Source organism: Typopeltis vanoorti, chromosome 19, assembly GCF_054136105.1.
Source record: "Typopeltis vanoorti isolate ZY-2024b chromosome 19, IOZ_Tvanoo_1.0, whole genome shotgun sequence".
NCBI classification, from domain to species: Eukaryota; Metazoa; Arthropoda; class Arachnida; order Uropygi; family Thelyphonidae; genus Typopeltis; species Typopeltis vanoorti.
In genome coordinates this window covers 95065054-95088753 of record NC_143567.1, presented here as the reverse complement: position 1 = coordinate 95088753, position 23700 = coordinate 95065054, and the positions used below count along the sequence as shown (strand labels likewise).

Genomic DNA, 23700 nt, shown 5'->3' with positions numbered 1-23700 from the left:
TGAAATTTTTTGATTGATATATATCTTTCATATTTCTTTGAATCACAGCTAATTTAAAGTAGTCAGTTATACAAAGTACAGCAGAATAATGCTTATCTTCTGTTTTTTAGACATTATTTTGAGCATTGAAGTGTATATTTGTAATAGAAGACACAAATGTCACTTGGAACCTTTAATCACCTTTCATTTTAATAATTAATGACTTTTTTTATATACAGTTTCTTTGACATTTTAAATTATAAATATTAGTGAATGATATAATGATGTAACACAGAATTCATAAAAGCACTGTCTACATCAAAATACTTATGAATCCTTACCTACAATTTATTATTAAAATCCAGTACACCTTCTCAGACATTAACTTTTTTTTTTATAACCTAGCTAAGCAAATGAGAAACAGTTAACTGCAAATGAAAATAATTTGATTTAATTTATTGCATTGTGAGAGAGATAGAGAAGGGTCAATTTTTTTTTTTTAAATTGAAATGTTTTCCTTAAATGTGATTTTTATTTGGAAGAAAAATATACTACAACCTGACAAAAAAATTGCATGTTATAATTTTTTTTCCGATTCTTTGTAGCATGAGACATGGAATGAAGTGGATATTGGAGGAAAAGGAGGATTGGAACATGAAATAAAAATTAATTATTGAAATTATGAAAAAGAACTTGGGAAATAAGAGTGGTTGGTTATACAAGGGAGGTCTTGAAAGTTCTGATAAACACCTAGAACAAAAACTATATTAAAGCAATTGATATAACCACAAGAAAGAACATACTAGTAGCAGAGTTATGAAGGTAACATGTTCTTTTATGTGGTTATATCAGTTGCTTTAATATCATTTTTGTTCTAGGTATTTATCAGAACTTTCCAGAGTCCCTCCCCTTCCTTGTAAAGTCATAATTAGTATCATGAAGGGATGAGAACTGAGGTTTTTATTTATTTATTTATTTATTTTTGAGGAAAGAAGGGTGTTTGAGATAAAATAATTCTTAACATTGTTACATACAGTGCAGATGATACCCCTCTGTGGGCATGCCTGATGCATTGTAATTAACTATGTAGCTGGTATATTCTCCATTTTGAGATTACTGCAGTAAGCAGTTCTGCAGATCAGCCAGCAAATATGTAAAAAAAAGTACACAAAAAAGCAAACCTGATAATCATGTAAATTAAATATGCCAAGAAATTATATTCTTGGTTTAATCCTTTATCCAAGTGTAAGCAAACAAAGTTTGCACGTGAAGTAATTTCATGACTGTGCAACTTGTATATAGAGACCTAATGACTTCACATCACTTGCCTTAGTATCCCATAATGCAAAGCACCTATCCTTACGGACATGTATAATTCTATGCATTATGGGAAGGGTCACTACCCAGACTGGTTTCGACCTTTACTGAGATGAAAAGGGATGCTCATCAGGCCTAGAGTAGTTATTATAGGGGTGCAAGAGAGTAACAGTATTAGGAGAAAGAAAAGACAGAGAGATAGATTATATAAGAGATAGAGAAAGGCCTCAGCTCTTTTATATCATCATATAGCCAAAGCTATCAGTTTTCCTTTTTCACCAATCTCATATAGATGAACACCAAAAAAGACCAATTGAAACTAAAGCGCAAAGATGACTGATACCTAGGTGGTTAGCCTTATTTGAGTTAACTGCCTTGAGTTGGCCTTCTCTGTCTGGGATTGCTCTCCAATCATCCCTGCAATTGTGACTATAAGACCACATTGAATTAAGAGGATGGAACCATTTAAAAAACCTCTCATAGAAAAAATAGACAGAATTTTATCTTTCCCTGGTGAATATTGCACAGTGTGGGTGGTCTACACCGCCTAGCTGACTGAACAATAAAATTTCCACAATACAATATTATAAAGCATTTGGTTATTATATTGCTGGTTTTCAAATCCATGTTTCTTTCTAGCCTTCCATAAATGGTATTTTAATTCGTTAATTATAAAACTCAAAATTCTCTTTCCATTGCTGACAGGTGGTGAGTACTGCAAAAAAATAACCTGTTCTGTTGTAAGTAATGGAATGGAATGCCCAACACATTACATAATCTGTTCCAAATATGCAGGGCAAGAGGGCAGCTATAGAATGCATGTTTTACTGTTTCCAATCAGTAACAGATGTCACAGATTGGATCTCCAGTGTTAAAGTATCTCCATTTGATAGTGTTGACTGGAAGGCAGCCATATGCAATTCTCCAAGCAATATCCCTCCTGTTAGGGTATCCTTGGGACTTCGATAAGTTATGAAACAAAGTGTTGTTGTCAGTGCCTGACTGTGGAAGTTTGTGGTGAAAGAGATTAAAGATTTCTTTATACCAAATTTTACTTCTTTTTTTTTTAATGGAAAGAATGTCAATGCCAGAGTGTTGTAGATAGTCTTAGAGTTAAGCATAGTGTGCTATGCTTAACTCTAAGACTATCTAGTATAGGAACAATCTCAGCTTTTGGACCTTTATAATCATTTACTCCAAACAGGGGAAGATGAAAACCCAGGTAGTACAGGAGAAGGTCTGCACATGTGTGATTGGTCTGCAATATTTTATGAATTTTTGAAGCTGTATTGCTTAAATAGCCGAATTTAGACTGGAAGCCAAAATCCAACATGCTTCTTTGATAGTTGAAGAAATTCCTTTTTTTACTTGTATTGGCAGGACCAAAAAAATTGCACACACTTACTATATAATTGTTTTTCTTCAGCTTCTGTGATGTCTGTAAATATTTATTATGTACTTCTAAAGTTTCAAAGTTTTGTATATAAGTTCTTGAACTGGTAATATTGAGTAAGTGGAGAAGGGAATTCCAATTATGAGGGGTTCTCTCTTAGGGATTAGTCCAAAAGGAATGCCACCAAGATCCCACTTTCCAAAAACTTTTAATTTTGTCTTGTCTGCATTAGTAGTTAATCCACTGATCTTGCTGAATTTTTCCAAAATACCAAAAAAGATGTATATGGAATCATTATCCTTCAAAGTGCCCATTACATCAGCAGTATATGCTAATACTTTATTTTCCTTCATAGTTGAAGGAACTGTTTTTCCTTGCACAGCATGTATATTGTCGACTTCCTGTAAGAAAGGTTAAAGAAGCAATGCAAACAGCAATGGACTAAGAGGACAACCTTGCTTGACTCCTTTTCGAATTGTGATGACTGTGTCTGAAAGGAACCCATTAACTAGAAGGCAGGTAGTTGAATTGGCATAAGTTCCTTTGATAACGGTTGCAGCTTTTTTACCTACACCAATTTTCCAGAGGATGGAACAGAAAGGGATACTGGACATCATCAAATGCTTGAGTAAGGTCTACTGATAGCACTGCCATCAACTGCTTTTTCATATTAACTAAGCAAATTAGATCATGTAGCAGAAACAGATTAAATTCTACTGTTCGGCCTGGAGCTCCACACACTTGTGTGCTTTTAATTATGTATCTCATTCTCACTTTGAGCCTGTTATTGATAATGCAGAAAAATGTCTTGTAGCCAGTATTTAGATAGAGAAATGCATCTCCAGCTACTGATTAAGGTGTGATCTCTATTAAGTTTTGGAATGAGGATGGTAATGCTTACTACAAATTTACTTGGTACATGTCCTGACAAGAGAAAAGAATTAAATAGAATAACTAGAATGGGAAGAATAAAATCCCAGGCAGCGTGGTAAAGTTCTGTGCTGGGGATTTTCTTGTCTGGCATTCTTTATGGGATGTGGTAACTTCAGATGCAGTATTGGGTCTGTCAAGACCATCTTGGATATGAACAGGAAGGCCATTAATATTCCAAGAGTTATAATTTCCAACAGTACTATTGTCTTCAAACAGATTTGTAGTGTTTTTGAAAGGAGTCAAGGATGTCTTTAGGTGGTCATGTCTTCACCATCAATGCAGATTTGAGTAATAGTCCTTTCTTTGCAGAATTTAGTGAATTGTTTATTGAAGAATGCATCTGAAGGGCAATCTGCTAAGTGCTGTTGTATTATTTTAAAATTGCTTTCTTCTACTTGTTTTTACCTTTCTTCTTCTACTATCTCTGTGTTAATGTTTTTAATGATGTTGCTACATTCTATACGATTGCATTGGTTTGTTATGAACCAGCTTCTCCCCTTATACACTTCTTTCAACTTTTTTCTTTGGAGGAAAGCTTGTTCCTATCCCCATTCCATCATATTCCATTTACTGCTTGTTTGAATTTTAACCACATATCCTTCAAGGTAACATTATTCCAATTTGAACAGGGGGTTTGGAATTTGGTTGAAAAGATCAACGGAAAATTTGGAAGTCTCCATAGTCCAGAGCTGATCTCTACTTGTTCCATGCAGTGGAACTGAAGTAAAACTGAATTATGATCTGACATGTTGCTGTCAAGATGTTTTATCTGAATTATCCTATTTATAAGGGAAGAAGAGATATAAATTCGATCAAGACAAGTATAATACCTTCATTCATGTACATGTAAGCCTGGAGATTAGGATTGTGAATCCTCCATATGTCTACAAGTTGTGCATTGTTGAGACATGTTTTGAACTGTGCATATCCCACTTTTCCACTCCTGGGGTTTATTCCTATTTTGTCTAATGTGAGGTTTTTTCAATTCCAGTCTCCAGCTGCTATGATATAGTGGGCACCATATAAATATTGCTCCAATTTCTGGAAGAATTTTCATCTAAATGTTCCATTGGATGGAGCCATACACATATAAACCTTATTACACATCCTCAGTATTTCCAGTCTGTTATCAAGATTCTCCCTTCTGCATCCCTTTGGATATTACAGAATGACCCAAGGAGGAGAGCAAGAATAAGAACTGCTACTTCAGTTCTGTTAAATCTTCCAAAGCTCCAATAAGAAAGAAGTGGATATCTATCTGTTAGAGTTTTTTATGTTTATATCTGCAGAAGTATGTTTCATGGAGAAACAAAGACCTGATGTTATGCCATTCAAACTTTATTGAGGTCTCATCAGTAGGAGCTAGACCCAAAAGTGATACCAAGGTTGAAGTAATGCAGAAATCATATTTCCATATACAAGTAGCCAAAAGGTGTCACACCTTATTATTAAATACCCTAGATTAGAGATAGATGTTGAAAGTTTTTCCACTTGGTTATACTATAAATTAAAGATGCCAAGAAATTATATTCTTGGTTTAACCTTTATCCAAGTGTAAGCAAACAAAGTTTGTGCGTTAAGTAATTTCGTGACTGGGCAATTCGTATATAGAGGCTAATGAGTTCACATCACTTGGCTTTGCATTATTGGATACTAAGGCAAGTGATGTGAAGTGATATTTCCACATACAAGTAACCAAATGCATAGCATTTGGTTACTTGTATGCAGAAATGACTTCTGCATTACTTTAACCTTGGTATCACTTTTGGGTCTGGCTCCCACTGATGAGATCTCAATAAAGGTCGAAACCAGTCTGGGTAGTGACCCTTCCCATAATGCATGGCATTATACACGTCTGTAAGGATATGTGTTTTGCATTATGGGATACTAAATCAAGTGATGTGAAGTCATTAACATTAACCTCTTTATACAAGTTTCCCTGTCGTGAAGTTACTTCATGCGTAAACTTTGTTTACACTTGAAGTAACTTCACGACAGGGAAACTCGTATATAGAGGTTAATGACTTCACATCACTTGATTTAGTATCCCATAATGCAAAACACATATCCTTACAGACGTGTATAATGCCATGCATTATAGGAAGGGTCACTACCCAGACTGGTTTCGACCTTTATTGAGATCTCATCAGTGGGAGCCAGACCTAAAAGTGATACCAAGGTTGAAGTAATGCAGAAGTCATATTTCCGATGCCAAGAATATAATTTCTTGGCATCTTTAATTTACAGTATTGCCAAGTAGAAAAACTTTCAACACCAGTATAATCAAGTTCAAAGAGTTGCAGTGGGCAGGACATTTTTTGTATGGAAAATGACTGTATTCTTAAGAAGACAATAAATAATAAAATTCTTGGTAAAAGTCAAAGTGAAAACTTAGAACCAGATCGATAGACATGATTAGTCAAGATAGCAAGATCATATTACAATGTCCAAAATGGCAAAGTAAATTTTGGACAGACAAGGTTAGAGGTAACAAATCCAGGAGACCAAGGCTCAATTTTGGGCTGTAGAGACATAATCATAAAATTACTTCTGCATTTGGGAATCATAGTAAATGCAAACATGAGTGTCTGTTCCACCAATTGCATAGTGTTCCTGTTAATCACAATCAGGATTACATAGACATTTAATATTGTTCTGTATATGAGATATTGTGAAAAATATAGTAACATTTTACATTCTGATATTCTTTTGCATTTATCTTGTCATATTTCATATCTACATATTGTATTTTATAACATTTTCATATTATAGATGTCCCGTATCCACCTAGTCATAGACTCACTATGAATGAAGTATTTGATTCTAAAACGGGAAAGCCTCGCACAGAAGTTTTGAAACAGCATTTTGTTCTAGAGGGAATAATTGAAGAGGCACCAGCATTGAGGATTATCAATGAAGTGGCAGCTTTATTACGACAAGAAAAGACAATGATAGATATAGAAGCTCCAGTAACAGGTAGATTTGATTTTTGTGATGATAGTTGAGTAAAATTTTCTGAACTTTTTCTTGATTTTTAATTTTAAGCCATTATTATAAAATGTAATCATGCTACTAAACACTACTGCCCTTTAACAAACCCATCCTGCTCTCTTGTGAAATTTTCATTCTCATCAATTCTGGTTTGCATTCTTTCTCTAACCAACCTCTCGACTAATGATTTGAATTCTCCCTTATGCAGTGGCACTATTTTTCCTTCTTTCCATTCTTCTGGAACTGTTTCTGTTGCTAGACTTGTGTTAAACAACCAAGTCAAGGGCACTGCCAAATCATTTGAACATTCCTGTAATATATGTGGTGATATGTTATCCATTCACACAGACTTATTGACATCAAGATTACTTGATATTCTAAGCACTTCCCATTCGTGAACTGTCAGTCTTCTGTCCTCCCTATTGTTATTCATCACTACTCTTAACCCCTCCCCCACATGAAATTCACTAACATAATACTCATGGAACATTTCTATCATATGTTTGGCACATGTTCCATTGCCAGCAATTAAAAGACAGTCTTCCATATTCTGTATTCTTCTGGCAGCATTACTGTAGAGTTCTCTAGGAATTTGTTTTACTGCCCGTCTCCTTATATATGCCAATTTCTCTTTCCTCACTACACTTGTCACTACACTTCATCTTGTACTCCTCATGCTTCCAAAGGGTACCCTGTTCTTTATATATCCTCTTTATCAGAAGCTCCTGAATAATTCCATGATCCATCCATTTCACCCCTACTTTATTTATCCTCCTAACTCTTACGAATACAATCAGACATTGCCATAAGTAATCAATTCAAGATTAAGTCCAAGTCTTATGCACCGCTGTTTTCTCTCCCCTTCAGCTGATCAAGCTTCTGCACATCACCAATCTGTTTCCTTAATTTATCATTCCCCCTATGGGGGAGGGGGAAATGTAATTCCACACCTGTTCTTTCAAACTGGTACTTGTCTAGTCACTCCCCACGATTAAACCACATGATCACTTCCTCTCCAATTATTAGCATCATAATGGCATCTATCACTGTATGAAATGATCTTATTAAATCCAACACTTGTGTTCTATGTGCCTCTTCAACTACATGCTACATAAAGTAGTTGTCCCTGAGTAGCTCAAGTAATTCGATCTCCTTACAAGTTATTTCCTACTTCCACTTGATACTTCCATAGTCACCCATTATTATCACCTTCCTGTCATTCACATCTGTCTGATTTCAGAATCATCTCCCTGTGCATTTCCTGGCCTGTAGTAATCTATCCCAATGGCTTTAACAGGCCTTTAAGGCCCACAACCTTCCAAGCATGCTTGGATTTCATAACTGAAATATGAGGATAGAATGGTCACTCCTATGCCTCAAGGTATTCTTGGCTGTATCCCTGTGTGTTCACGGGGCCTGTTTGCCTGCTTGCGGGATGAAAATCACCAGATAAACTGGCGGAAAAAACCCTATTGCCCGTGCCCGAGACTGGCTAACTTGGCTATGGCTGAGGAAGATCCTTCAGCTCCTCACGTCTCCGATGGGAATCGAACCAAGGACACTCCTTCCTCAGGCATATGGTTGTGAAGCGCAAAGCCACTAGGCTAACCGCGCGGACTGGCCTGTAGTAAGTCCCCACTAAATATCTAAAATTTATGCTTACCTCAACCTCACACCAAATAACCTCAAGGTCATATCATTACTACTATCCTTCAAGTTTCATATTTACAGGACACAACTCCTGAAATCATCAGTAATACTCCACCTACTATTTTATCTTTTTTTTTTTAGAAAAATGTTATATCCATCATATTCTCATGAGTACAACATCCTCCATGAACCATGTCTCACTGGCACCGGTGATTTGTGTATTGACTAACTGTATCAATGCCACAAACTTTGCACCCTTATTTCTAATACTCCTTGAACAGTAGCTTTACCCTGGTTCCTCTTTCCTTTCCACAATTCTTTACTCCATCATTCAAGTATTTTGACTCTTGCTCCCATTGAGGCCATCCCTGTATTGTCTATCTTTTATCTCACACTAATTCTGGTGTCTTACACTCACAGTCCCACTGTGTAGTTCTCTTTTTCCTGCTGGGCTACACACACTCCTCCTCTTATCAACAGTCTATCCAGCTTCTCACTCAAATGCAGACCATCTGTAGCAAATATCCCTCTCCTATCTTAAAATTTATCCCATGCATCCACATACTCACAGCTTCTCTTCCTTTACATTTTAGCTATCATGCCATAATCATTGCTCTTCTTCTCTCTACTTTGGCAATATGTTTTTCTATTCACTGTCTCTAGCAACACTCACAAATCCCATGCCACTTCATTCTTCTTCCTTGCAAATCATTTGTTTCTACTAACACAGCCATCTCCTCTGCATTTTCTGTCATCTTGCCTCAGTCATCCTTCTTATTGTTACTTTTCTCAGACATACTTTTGACACCTGCTTCATTTACATCTCTTTTACCAGTCCCCATACATCACCGCACTACTTTCCACCCATAATAAAATTTCATGGAATGAATACAGCACAAAAAGAAATAATTCAATAGTATGTTTAATCATTCCAATATTTTGTCTCTGTCACAGTGACATCCACAGAATACAATAATAATATTGTAATAACACACAAAACAATAAGTGGGAGAAATTAGACTTTAAAAAGGAAATTGAAGTCCTATGAGTGCAGTGTTGTTATCTGAGCAAATCAACTTTGCCCTCTGGACCAAGTTTTAATAATGCCATACTATTGGGAGATGTGAATGTTAGTGGATGTATTAACCTGTTGATGAAGGGATAACTGTGTGTTTTTTATTCGAGAATAGAGTTATACAAACACACAGTTGGATATTTATTTAACTAAGACTGTTTAAGGTACAGATATTTTTGGAACACACACACACACACGTTGGGAACCATCTTCAGTATATTCTGCTTCTTTCTTTAGCAATAACTGTTCCAACAGAAACTGTTCAGGTCAGGTGGATCAAATCTATTCACTTCTTTCTATTCTTTGAAATTCTTCCTACCAGTTTGGATTTCTTTTTCTAGATCTTCTCTTATCTAGTCTCCACTTTTTACGTGGTCTGCCTCCCCCCCCCCCTCCCGCCACATTTCATTTCATATATCAGTCTTCTTGTTATTCTTTCCAAATTCTAATAAAATAAATTTAGTTTAATCCTTTATCCAAGTGTGTGCAAACAAAGTTTGCGCCTGAAAGAATCTTCAGTATTGGGGCAAAGTGGTACAACACCGGGCGACTCCTTGCAAAGGTGGAGCAAGCTACCAACACTCCTATCTCAGTATCTCCCATAATGCAAACACATCTCCTTGCGGATATGTATAATGTTATGCATTAAGGGAAGGGCCACTACCCAGACTAGTTTCGACCTTTATTGAGGTCTCTTCAGTGGGAGCCAGGCCCAAGTGGAGATACCAAGGCAGAAGCATTAGCAAGGTCATCTCCTCCTATAGGAGCTTCCAAACGGTGTGCCACCTTCTTATTAAATTACTCTGGATTTAGAGAAAGATGTTGAAAGTTTATTTTTCACTTGGTCAGACTATAATAAATTTAGTTTAATCCTTTATCCAACTGTGTGCAAACAAAGTTTGCGCCTGAAAGTATCTTCAGGACTGGGGCAAAGTGGTACAACACCGGGCGACTCCTTGCAAAAGTGGAGCAAGCTACCAACACTCCTATCTCAGTATCTCCCATAATGCAAAACACATCTTGTGGATATGTATAATGTTATGCATTAAGGCAAGGGCCATTACCCAGACTAGTTTCGCCCTTTATTGAGGTCTCTTCAGTGGGAGCTGAATTATACATATCCGCAAGGAGATGTGTTTTGCATTATGGGAGATACTGAGATAGGAGTGTTGGTATCTTGCTCCACCTTTGCAAGGAGTCGCCCGGTGTTGTACCACTTTGCCTCAATCCTGAAGATACTTTCAGGTGCAAACTTTGTTTGCACACACTTGGATAAAGGATTAAACTAAATTTATTATAGTCTGACCAAGTGAAAAATAAACTTTCAACATCTTTCCAAATTCATTCTCATTAAATGTCTAAACTAATTCAAGCAAAAGTTCATAAGCTTATCTTTTATTCTATACTTTTTAGTCCTAAACTATTCCTAATATCTACATTTCTTATTCTGTCATTCCTTGTTTTTTCGAACATTGTTTTTAAAACTTTCATTTGCATCGCTTGTATTCTATTCACATCTCATTTTGTTAGTCTCCATGTCTGTTGCATAAGTCAAAATGAGCAAAAAGCAACTTTTGTTAATCAAAAGCTAAGTGAGACCTCAATGTCCCAAAGTTGACTATTTACACTGTTTAAGAAAAGTTTGGCCCAGTGAAATTCTCCTTGTTATCTCCTGGTCTAAACTTCAATTGGAAGTTTAGACAAAAAGTATACTTCCCAGATATTTGAAGTTGCCCAATCTGTCCACAGCATCAAATATGACAAAAAAAGGTTTTTCATAAACACCAGACAAAGATAAAGATGATAATATTTGAAGTTTTCATACAGCATTTAACATACATATTCTTTATCATCACCATTTCTTATTTTCTCTGCCTATCTTCTCCAAACTTTCTCAGACTTTTTCCCTTTGTACCCAATCAAAGATTTTTTCCAAATCAAGAAATGTCATAAACAGACTGTTTCCAAATCCCCATTGTGTGTGTGTGTGTGTGTGTGTGTGTGTGTGTGTGTGTGTGTGTGTGTGTGTGTGTGTGTGTGTGTGTGTGTGTGTGTCATCTTGCCAATCTGCTGCTCGATGAAGACCTTTCTAACACAACTCCAAAACTGTCTCTCAGTGCTTTTCTTCTCATGTTAACAATGTCACTCCTGCAAATCTGATGATATCATCAATACTACTTCAGATATTTCACTGTTTCTATGAGGTCAGAGACTTTGGTTTGATGTCTTATCCACATATTCCTTTTGTTATCCACTCTTTCAATACCTAGCATACTTCTTCCCGTACTAAATTGTGTTGATCTTAGTTTTTGATTTTCTTTTGCATTTAGTTAAATGTTCATGTTTCACATATATCAATATAGGAAGCATACATTGGTTAAAAACTGTACTTTTCAGGCATAATGGTAATTGGCTTTTGAATATTGACTGTAATTTTCCAAATGCTTTCTACTGAAGCATTGTATGTCTTTCAATTTCTTCGATGATATTTTGATCCTTTTATATCCATTTCCACTTGTTCAATTTCATCATCATCATTGATTATTATTTCTGGCTGTACATAGCTACTGAACATAACTTGAGTCTGCTTTAAGTTTATCTTTAAGCCAATACATCATCAATACTACTTCAGATATTTCACTGTTTCTATGAGGTCAGAGACTTTGGTTTGATGTCTTATCCACATATTCCTTTTGTTATCCACTCTTTCAATACCTAGCATACTTCTTCCCGTACTAAATTGTGTTGATCTTAGTTTTTGATTTTCTTTTGCATTTAGTTAAATGTTCATGTTTCACATATATCAATATAGGAAGCATACATTGGTTAAAAACTGTACTTTTCAGGCATAATGGTAATTGGCTTTTGAATATTGACTGTAATTTTCCAAATGCTTTCTACTGAAGCATTGTATGTCTTTCAATTTCTTCGATGATATTTTGATCCTTTTATATCCATTTCCACTTGTTCAATTTCATCATCATCATTGATTATTATTTCTGGCTGTACATAGCTACTGAACATAACTTGAGTCTGCTTTAAGTTTATCTTTAAGCCAGCTGTTTTGCTAGCAATTTGAGGTTCACCGATACAAGTCTATAATTCATGTGCAGTTGAAGTAAAGATAATTACATCACTTGCAAAATGTAAATATCTTCCATTTATCTTCAGACTTTTTTCTTCCCAATCAAGAAGTTTGAATATTTTTTCTAGGCATGCTATGATTTTTGGAGATATCATGTCACCTTGTCTTATGCCTCTTTGTATTTCCATAGTAGAGATGTTTCCCTTGAAATGAATTGTTGTTGATTTGATAGTCCTGACATCATCTCCTCAGCTTTTCCATCAGCTCCTCCATTTGTTGGTTTCATAATGCTTTTAAGTATTGCATGAATTTTTACTGAATCAAAGGCTTTCTCATAATCAATGAAACCAAGACATAATAGTAGTTGGCATTAATTAGACCATTCAATGATATGTTATGTACAACCTGAATATGGTCCATTGTGCTAAATCTACTTTGAAAGCCTGCCTGTTCTTTTGAGTATCCAGCTATAGTATACAAAGCCTATGAGCCAAGACTTGTAAATACTTTGTAAACCACTGATTGTAGACTGATGGGTCAATAGTTCTTCAAGTCTTCTACTTCATCTTTTTTACATATCAGAATTAAGGGTAGCCTTTTTTCCATGTTCTGGATACATCATTTTTCTTCAGACATAGGGTAAAAAGTTTTGCCAAGATTCTATAAATCATTTTCCCATCTGCTTTTTAGAAGTTCAGCTATGACTCCATTCTCACCTGCAGCTTTTCCATTTTGCATGCTTTGGATGCTCCACATAACTTCTTCTAGTAGAATTTATGGCACTTGAGTTATTTCACAGTTACTCCTTCCTTTGCTTTGTCATACTGATATAATATTGAGTAAAATTCTTCAGTTTTTTTTTTGCTGTAGCACACCATCTCTGGTTACTTTTCTATCTCATAGTTTGACTGCAGCCATCTGTTTATTGCTGCTCATCAATAGTTGTCTTGAGTTGTTTTTTTGTGTATGAATTTACAATTGAATTTTCATATTTCTTCTTTGATATGTTTTCTGATTGTTTTGCACAGTTCACTGTATTCAGCTCTATTCTGTGGTCATCATGTTGGAGGCTTAATGGATTTTTTACAACACTCAAAAAGAATTAAAATAGAATTTAATACTTCCTATATTTCGTCCTAGTCACTAGGACATCTACGGGGATTACAAAAACAATTAATGTAACATATGCACAAATAACAAACAATCCTAAGCCCAACCACGTGGGTGACACTAAAGTCCTATCTAGGTAGAGCGCCCTCTAAGGGCAGTAGTAGGTGGCTTGGAATGTAAGGTGGGAACTCTGGTGATGAGTGTTTCCCAAATCTTCGGAAGCTTAATGCAACCATATTTATTGAGATTTGGTTGGTTTTTGAGAGCTGCTGCTGCTTCTAAGAAAAGTCTCTCTTTCTTGAATTTGGTGTGGTGGAGCATTGTGGTTTTCTTCCATGATACTCTGTGGGTGGTGTCCAAAACATGGTCAGCCAAGCTTGAATGGCCATAGTTGTGTTTGAAGATGTAAGACTTGTGTTCCTCTAGACGGATGGATGCTGTCCAAAGTACGCCAGCTTACAGGAACAGGGTACTTTGTAAACTCCAGGCAGAGAGAGAGGAGGGAGCTGATCTTTCGTAGAACGGATAAGGGTAGCTAGTTTGCGGTGGGGCTTATATGCTGTATGTAGATTGTACTGTTTTAGTATCTTGGCTATTTTTTCAGATGTGCCACGGATGTAAGGTATGGTGATGGCATTTTTAAAATCTTGTTGACGAGAAGGAAGGGGAATGGGGGAGGAGTTGATTATTTTTTTGATACTGTGATCGCTGTAGCCATTGGAAAGGAAAGTGCTGTGTATGTGGTTAAGCTCATTAGTGAGGGCGGTTCCACTGGAACAAAGATTGTGGGCTCTCTTGGTAAGAGTTTTAATAATGCCATATTGTTGAGAGGGGTGGTGGTGGGAGAGTTTGTGAATGTATCTGCCTGTGTGTGTGGGTTTTCTGTATACGGTGAAGGTAAGTGTATCATTAGTCAGGCGTGTGACTAAGGTGTCTAGGAAGGGTAAACAATTGTTCTTTTCCTTTTCCATAGTGAACTGGATTCTTGGATGTAGACTATTGAGATGACTGAGGAAGGAGTCTAACGTGTCTGGGCCATGAGGCCAAATAGAGAACACATCATCTACATATCTTAGCCAGATAGAAGGTTTGAGTGGGGCTGAGTCTATGGCTCGTTTTTCGAAATCTTCCATATAGAAATTGGCAAGGGGGGGTGAGAGGGGGGGGCCCATGGTAGTTCCCTCTATCTGCTTGTAGATTTTGTTGTTCCAAGAGAAATATCCAGAGTTAATGGCAAAGGAAAAGAGATCTAAGATGTCAGAGGGAAAAACGTTTTCTAAGAGAGATAAGGTGTCAATTAAGGGAATATTGGTAAACAAAGAGGAGATATCAAAGCTTACCAATACACACAGGCAGATACATTCACAAACTCTCCCACCACCACCCCTCTCAACAATATGGCATTATTAAAACTCTTACCAAGAGAGCCCACAATCTTTGTTCCAGTGGAACCGCCCTCACTAATGAGCTTAACCACATACACAGCACTTTCCTTTCCAATGGCTACAGTGATCACAGTATCAAAAAAATAATCAACTCCTCCCCCATTCCCCTTCCTTCTCGTCAACAAGAATTTAAAAATGCCATCACCATACCTTACATCCGTGGCACATCTGAAAAAATAGCCAAGATACTAAAACAGTACAATCTACACACAGCACATAAGCCCCACCGCAAACTGGCTACCCTTATCCGTTCTACGAAAGATCAGCTCCCTCCTCTCTCTCTGCCTGGAGTTTACAAAGTACCCTGTTCCTGTAAGCTGGAGTACTTTGGACAGACAGGCAGATCAGCATCCATCTGTCTAGAGGAACACAAGTCTTACATCTTCAAACACAACTATGGCCATTCAGGCTTGGCTGACCATGTTTTGGACACCACCCACAGAGTATCATGGAAGAAAACCACAATGCTCCACCACAGCAAATTCAAGAAAGAGAGACTTTTCTTAGAAGCAGCAGCAGCAGCTCTCAAAAACCAACCAAATCTCAATAAATATGGTTGCATTAAGCTTCCGAAGATTTGGGAAACACTCATCACCAGAGTTCCCACCTTACATTCCAGTCCACCTGCTACTGCCCTTAGAGGGCGCTCTACCTAGATAGGACTTTAGTGTCACCCACGTGATTGGGCTTAGGATTGTTTGTTATTTGTGCATATGTTACATTAATTGTTTTTGTAATCCCCGTAGATGTCCTAGTGACTAGGACGAAATATAGGAAGTATTAAATTCTATTTTAATTCTTTTTGAGTGTTGTAAAAAATCCATTAAGCCTCCAACATGATGTCCTCACATCACTTAAGCCTCTACACACGTATTCTATTCTGTGGATTATCAGCTTGTTCCATTTCTTCATAAATTTTGCCTTGTTTCTGTTCTGTGGCCAGCTATTTCAAGTAAGCATTGCAAAAAGTTTAGGGTAATGTCACTGCTTTTTGATGGATCTTTGTTATCTATATTAAGATTTTTAAATCTGTTGTTCATGTTATAATCTATCTTTTTTAATATTGAGTTTATGTATACCTATGTATTGCTTTTATCTTCAAAACACTTTGAAGATAAAAGAAATTTATTTGAGCCTTTCTGCATACCATACAATGGTCACTTTCAATGTTGAAGATGTTGATAATAGAGCAGTCCTGAAAGATGTTTCAAAACAATGACTACTATTTTGAAAAAATAGTATTTAATGCTTCCTATGTTTTTTTTTCTTGAAGAAAGAATTTATGAAGCACAGTTTTTGTTTTTCTGCAAATTCTGTTAGCCTTGCTCTATTGTCTTGTGCCATATCCATAATTAACTATTGAGCCTTCATCTGATTGTCTCCAATTATAATTTCAAAACGATGTTTTCCTTTGTTTTAAAGTTGAGATACATCATGATAAGTCTTCAATTGCTTTAGTAGTAGTATGACTTATTGTTGGTGCAATGACCTTGAGAGTGTTTCTTTTTGACATCTGGATGACAATACTTGCTATTTGATCAGATATACTGTCAAATCCTGTTATGTTCATCAATTTTTTGTTAATAATGAATCTAACTCTACTGATTCTTTCCTTATTTTGGCCTCTAGTACAATATATTTTAATTGACTCATGATAAAAGTTTAATGGAGTGAAACAGCACTAGGAAATGATTAAAAATAGTTTTAATGCTTCCAATATTTCATCTCAGTTATAGAAACGTCATCAGGAAGTACAAAATTAGACGTAACACATACACACAAAAGCAGCACAAAATTAACTGAAACACATAAATGAAAGACTGGAGTCCTAACTAGGTGATGTGCCCTCTATGGACACCAGTGGCATCGCGTGCCCATTTCTGTTGGGTGTGGGTTATGCAATCCACGCTACAAAATTCATGTCAGTTTGACTGTATGATTGCATTTTTATTGATGTATTAAAGTTTTGAGAGTGCATAACGCAACAGCCCTCATCTTAATTGGTCCAATGCAATTAATTGTAGGATAACTTTGAATACTTTAATTTATCAATTAATTGTAACTAAATCTGCATAGAGTGGGGGAACAATCTGTTTGTTTTAGGATTTATTAGAAAACATCAATGAAGAAGAATGCTCTATTTGGTATATTTGAATTACTCAAAAGTGAAAATATGTGAACCATCATTTATAAGACGTGAGAATGGGAAATTAAAGGAAAGAATAAGTGTGAGTAGAAATATTTTCATTAATGGCAAACATATTATTAATAATTAACATTTGTGATATGTGTTCCATAAGTTGCTGGGTAGGGCAAATAGCACGATCCTATAAAGTCTAGACGTGAATAAGTGAATTTATGATGCATAATTAAAAAAAAAAAACTTACGAGAAGATGGAGAGTATGGCAAGAGTAAATATGGTTTGATGGAGCAGCAAATCATCTCGTAAAATTTGTTCAGCATGTTATGTGTATATTTCGCTCCATTTTCTAAGAATTTTTTTTTGTTTACCGAGACTCAGTATACATATTATGCAAAACAGTATACATAATATCTGATCATTATCGGAATTATCCACACTTTTGGGAATCTTACATTCATTAGTTTCTTTGTTTTTTTTTAGTATCAGCGGCTCTTCTCTCTTATTAATTTTACATATGCCAGTGTTTTGTTCTAGATCAAAGTCTTATAATATACAGAAGTATTCATTTTTATTCAGGAATAGATAAATTTTTACTGTCTGTTGTTTCCGAAGACTAGAATAAAAATGTCTATACCATTAAAAAACTTTCCATCCTCAACAGATGTTATACTGCACAAAAAAGAGAAACAATTAGCTTTGTTTATCATTAAATACAGTAAACAGATTTTTAACATCTGTGAACTATATTTAGGAACAATTAGTGTAAGACAATTCGAATGACGCACTTAATGGAAAAACATTCCGCTCCCACAGGCTATGCTACATGCAAGCGAACAGAACAGATGAAACATAACACCTAATTAAACACATTTGTCTTAACATCCACTTTCAAATTTTCAGTTCCAGAAAACATGTCTAACAGCTGTTTGTAATACAGCCATTGGATACAGAAAGCGCTCAGTCTATGAAAAGCAAAATGAATATATATAATTGAAATTAGGTTTGAATTGCATTTCAGATATTCGATATCATCCCGACACTTAAATGCTAATTGCATTGAAGTGTCTGGATGGAACTAAAGCTTTGTGAAAAAACGACTTTTTGATGCGGACGGCGCATACATATCCTAAAAGCTAGTAGCCACCAGGGAATGAGGGAAGGACAGACACCCAGGTGCAAATGAGACGTGTTAATATAATTTTAAATACGGAAAGCATAAAGCCTTGAACAATAGCTAAAGCTAAAAGTTTTTAAATGTCTAAAAGAGGATATACTCATGGAGCACATTTAAATTAAAAGGGCACCTTAATTCTATATAATTTCCTCGATTAGAGCTGAATCTTTCAGACTCGTTATGACCTCGCAAAGGAAGCTCTTGCTTAGCCAAATAGCATACATCATCAATTAATCTTTTTAAAATGTCTCTGTTTTTCTTTAACTGTTCATTATGGCAGGTAACTTCAATTTTTCTTTGTTTGTCAATGAGAGTGTCGATTCTTTGTTTTCTAAACATCTTGAGATTTAAAAATGATTGAACATGTGATTGGGAGCACTCATGTTTTTGCACTACTTCAGTTAAATGGTTAAGATCAGAATATCTATGCTTATTCCAAACGCCTTTCTCTCTGGAGAATAATAAACAAGGCCAACAAAAAAGTTTTGACCTTATTTCACATCCAGTTAATCATTCTATAGTTCGATCACAGAAGCGAGAGCTATCATTGGCAGACTGCCAAGAAGAGTCAATTCATGTTGAAGGGGAGAAAGAAATAAGGCAATGTAAGAATTGGTCGCCAACATGCAAAATCATGTGCTTTATACATAAAATTTTCCAACTGTTATACAAGCAAAATAGTTAAAACTTTAAAAACTACAATGATTATAAAAGAGAAGTTAATTTTCCGACATGTAATAATAAACACTCATTCCACAATACTGATTGATTGCCCTATTATTGGAATGGATTCTCCTTCTTTTTACATGCGCAGAAGTGTCAAAGGGTCTCGTATCTGTGGGCGTACTATACTGTACTGTATTGTGAAATAGAAAAGTGTCTCATATACTGAGTTTTTGCATCTTTGTGCATGCTCTGTAAATTTGGAAGAGGAGGACAAGGCTTACCTCCTTCGAGTACATTCATAAATTCACAAAAGTTCTTGCAGAAAACAGGACATTCACTAGATCGTCAACACTGTTTCCCATTGTAAATATGGACAAAAAAGTTGTAAATTTATGGAAAATTATATATTAAAAACTTGTCTGTGTTTATATTATATATAAAAACCTGCCTATTACATCAGTTTGCACTTCATGCACGCAAAACAGATGAAACTCAGAGAGCAAAAACAGCAACTCATGACAAAAGACAACATTCAATTGGATTGGTTTTGACACAATAACTAATCACAGCCGCTAGGTGCTATTGTCTCTGAGCTTACTCAGCCTCACCTTCTGAGCAGTTTAAAAATACTAGAACGCTAAAAATTTGACCCGCTGCATCCTCTTTACATCTTTTCAAAGGGATCATAGGTATACGTATTTTGCAGTACACCCGGGCTATTAACACGAATGTGATGCAGTAGCCCTTTTTGATGCTTAAACACGAATGTTTAAGCATCAAAAAGTGCCCTCTTCATGGGAGCAATGAAGTATTAGTATATTGTGTTTAATTTTAGGAATCACGTGAAGTCTGGAAACAATTAGGGGAGTCTTTAACGGTAATAAATGCTAAAATATAATATCTGTGATAATGATATTTCATGGATGAGCACTGCAAACCTAGCACACCAGGAATATTCACCCCTGAATGAACACCTGTTGTTGGCCTAGGATGTAGACTGGGATCTTGAAGTATTAGTGTTTCCCATATTTTGGGAACTTTTATGCAACCATATTTATTTAAATCAGGCTGATTTTTAAGAGCACCATCAGATTCTAAAAACAGTCTTTCTCTTCTAAATTTTCTTTGATGGAGCATGATGTTTTCTGTTTCAATTGATTTTGTGAGCTTGAATCCAAAGCATGGTCTGCAAGGCCAGATTGACTATAGTCTGATTTTCCTGTCTGTCCATAGTAAGCCAACTTGCACAAACAAGAAACTCTGTATACGTCTGGAACTGAGAGGATATCTTAATTGAAGAATTTCTTCGCCATTATGTCTAACTTCGTACAGTCCGACACTATCCCATTTTAATTGCTTTAACTCTTCAGTTACCTATGCTTCACTGCTCAGAATCTTGCGGTTTAAAGTTCCAAGGTCTAGTTTCCAGTGGCAGCATGAACTGGTTAGCCAGGGATTCTTAGCACCCTGCTGGGCTGAGTAGATGGGATATGTGATAGAAACAATTCAGCTGATTGTCTGCTAATATTTTGGCCCATGTGGAGTCTGAAAATTTGGATACAGATGTTATTGTTAAATTTTTAAAAGTTTGCTGAGATTATTAGTGGTGGTGTCTTTGTATGAGACTATTGGCATACCAGGTAACCAACCATCTTTAGGGGTTTTAATTTGTCCGAATATATATAGAGTATGTATGGTGTGCGGTGTTGTGTTTTTCATTGTTATTTTATCTATCTTGTTTTGGTTTTTTAAAACATTTAGTGTGTTTGTTTATTTGTTTTATGAAGTCAGTGGTGGGGTCATCTTGGACTTTTTGATATGTGTTTTGATCACTTAAAATAGCTGTTATTTTGTTGTCGTAATCCATTTTGTTTATGATGACCACTGTGTTGCCTTTGTCTGCTTTAGCGATCATTATATCCTTGTTCCTTTTTAAAGATATCAGAGCATTTTGTAGGTAGGATTTTGTAGGATTTATAATCGAATTGTTTGATGCAGGTTGTATGGTAGTGTTATCCAAAGGATTGGAAGCTGCATGTTCATTGTTATGGGGGTTTGTTAGGGCATTCCATTTTTTTTGCATGATAAGTTTCCATTAATTGTGTGTAATTGTTGATATGTGATTGGATATTTTCTGAAAATAGTCCAAGATGACCCCACCACTGACCTCATAAAACAAATAAACAACATACTGCACATTTTAAAAAAACAAAACAAGATAGATAAAATAACATTGAAAAACACAACACTTCACACCACATGTATATATATTCGGACAAATTAAAACCCATAAAGATAGTTACCCGGTACTCCCAATAGTCTCATACCACCACATCATCCATCAAAATTCTTGGTGAAACTACTCCAACCTTTACTAACCAAGTCAAAATCAATGATATTTTATTTATTTAGTGTCCGGCTCACACATGAAAAGTTACATTACAATAATCTTTAATATATGTAATCATTTAGTATAAAATAGACGAAATAATCAATGGTAAAAAAATGACCTATTTCAAAAAATAACAAACTTAACTCTATTCCACGATGACTTCCTCACTTCACTGGACACAACGTTGCTATACACCAATCTGGATGTCCCCAGAACATTAGACATCGTACCTGTGTTACTTACAGAAGACCACACCCTAGGATTTCATGAACAAAATTAACACCCAGCAATATCATAAACCTGATAAAACTAATAATCTCAGCAAACTTTTTTTAAATTTAACAATAAAATCTATATCCAAATTTTTTGGACTTCCTATGGGTCAAAATATTAGCATATAATTAGAATCACATCTACTCAGTCCCTCCCCCCACCATCAGAGCATGAAAAAACCATAAAACTTCCAAACCTGGACATTGATTAGAACAAACAACAAAATAGTCACGAAAATATTCCACAAACTCACACATATAGGAAATTACCTCCACTTTAACTTATATCATCCTTACTCTATCAAAAAATCAGTCATTCTAGCACAATTTATAAACACATACAAGTTTTTGACTACACATAATTATCTAAATAAAGAAATTAACACAGATTTTCAGAAACTGAAACTACCCAACACAGCTAATAAATTTTGCCAACAAAACAGCGAAAACCGATCAAAACAATCCGATAACCAAATTAAACTTTCAAACACAAAAATCATTAATCTGCCATACATCCAGAACACATACGAAGCCTTCAAATACATTTTGTAGGCTTTGTATGAACCAAAGATTGGCAACACTTCTAAAACCTACAAAATCTCACAAATAGAAAGAAATGCAAGAACACCACAATGTAGTATACAAATTTCCTTGCCGAATGTATGAACCAAAGATTGGCAACACTTCTAAAACCTACAAAATCTCATCTTGCACATAAAAAGAAATACAAGAACACCACAATGTAGTATACAAATTTCCTTGCCAACAAGACTGTGACATCACCTACACAGGTTCCACGATCAGATATTTATGGACAAGACTACGGGAACACTTCTGCGGCTACGACATACCAATCCTAGAACATAGGAAAAACGTAACAATACTTAGAATATCGGAAACAATCGCCATAAAATCGTCAAAAACTCAATAAACTTTTACCGTTCGTATATAATCTCCAAGAGTTGGAAGCTCCAAAACATAAAAATTTGGTCATGATTCCGACCAACAGTGGAGGCCATGTCAAGCCGACTTGACATGGCCTCCACTTTTCCCATGAGTTCCAAAGACATTACACAGTCGAAACGGCTCCCACCCCCAATTTTGTTTCATCATACTCTATCCTTCTCCTTTCCCCCAAAATTTCTCTTTCACTTTCTTCCCAAAAAATTCACAACCCACCCTTAAAACCCTGGTTTTAAATTCACATACCTTTTGTCTTACCTTTATATCTCTCTCTCTACTCCCCCCCCCCTTTCTTTCGGTCATACTTAGCAATAATATAAATGTTCATTGCCATACACTGGATGCTGCTCATTAAAAAGACAAACTGGAACATCCTACAAAGGTATGTCCAAAATTATTCCTTCCTTATATTCTTTATATATCTATATCTTTTAGAGATTAGTGATGCCTTACAAATTGAGTAAAAAAACCAATGGCATCATAAAATGCGTACTCCTGAACAAAAATAGGCTAATAGCCATAAAAATTAATATTAATTTGGAGGAGTAACACATGGAAATTTTCCATAAATAATATCTATAATTTAATATCGTTTCAAAGGATTCTGTATCTAGTATTAGTAATCCCATGTTCTGCCAGTCCAGATTTCTTCAGAAATGTAGACTGGCTTGTGGTTACTGTGTAATTTTTTATTTTTATAGTTATGCTGCAGGTACCTTTAAGGATTAGTTTACTGCTCAGCTAGAACTCCTTTTAATTAATGAGCATATTGTTAATGATGATGTGAAAAAGGATTTTGTTGTCAGATAAGGAAATAACCCTTCAGTTGGCAATTAATCTTTATTTGGGGTTGTACTGAGAATGATGTAGCTAGCTATAAATTCACTAGTTATGTGACCTTTGGAGAGACAGGAATTAAAAAGGTGAACAAGTATAGAAAGAATAAAATCCAGGCATTGCAATAAAATTCTGTCCTTGGATTGGTTGCATCTTGGGGATTTTCCCTGTCTGGCACTCTTTTTATAGGTAGTAGTAACTTAACTTGAGGCAATAAGTTTGTTGAACCTGTCTTGGATATGAACAGGAAAGGCATTATGTTTTAAGAATAATA

At 35.6% G+C, this 23700-nt stretch overlaps 1 protein-coding gene across 1 annotated transcript in view; it reads left to right on the top strand.

Moving 5' to 3' along the window:
• The window catches only part of LOC150096366 (serine/threonine-protein phosphatase 2B catalytic subunit 2-like), a 308592-nt gene that overhangs the window by 47651 nt on the left and 237241 nt on the right, over positions 1–23700 (top strand). The window contains exon 2 of the mRNA XM_090408945.1: positions 6395–6598. Within this exon, the coding sequence (XP_090265071.1) occupies positions 6395–6598 (204 nt within the window). The remainder of the gene's footprint in view (positions 1–6394; positions 6599–23700) is intronic.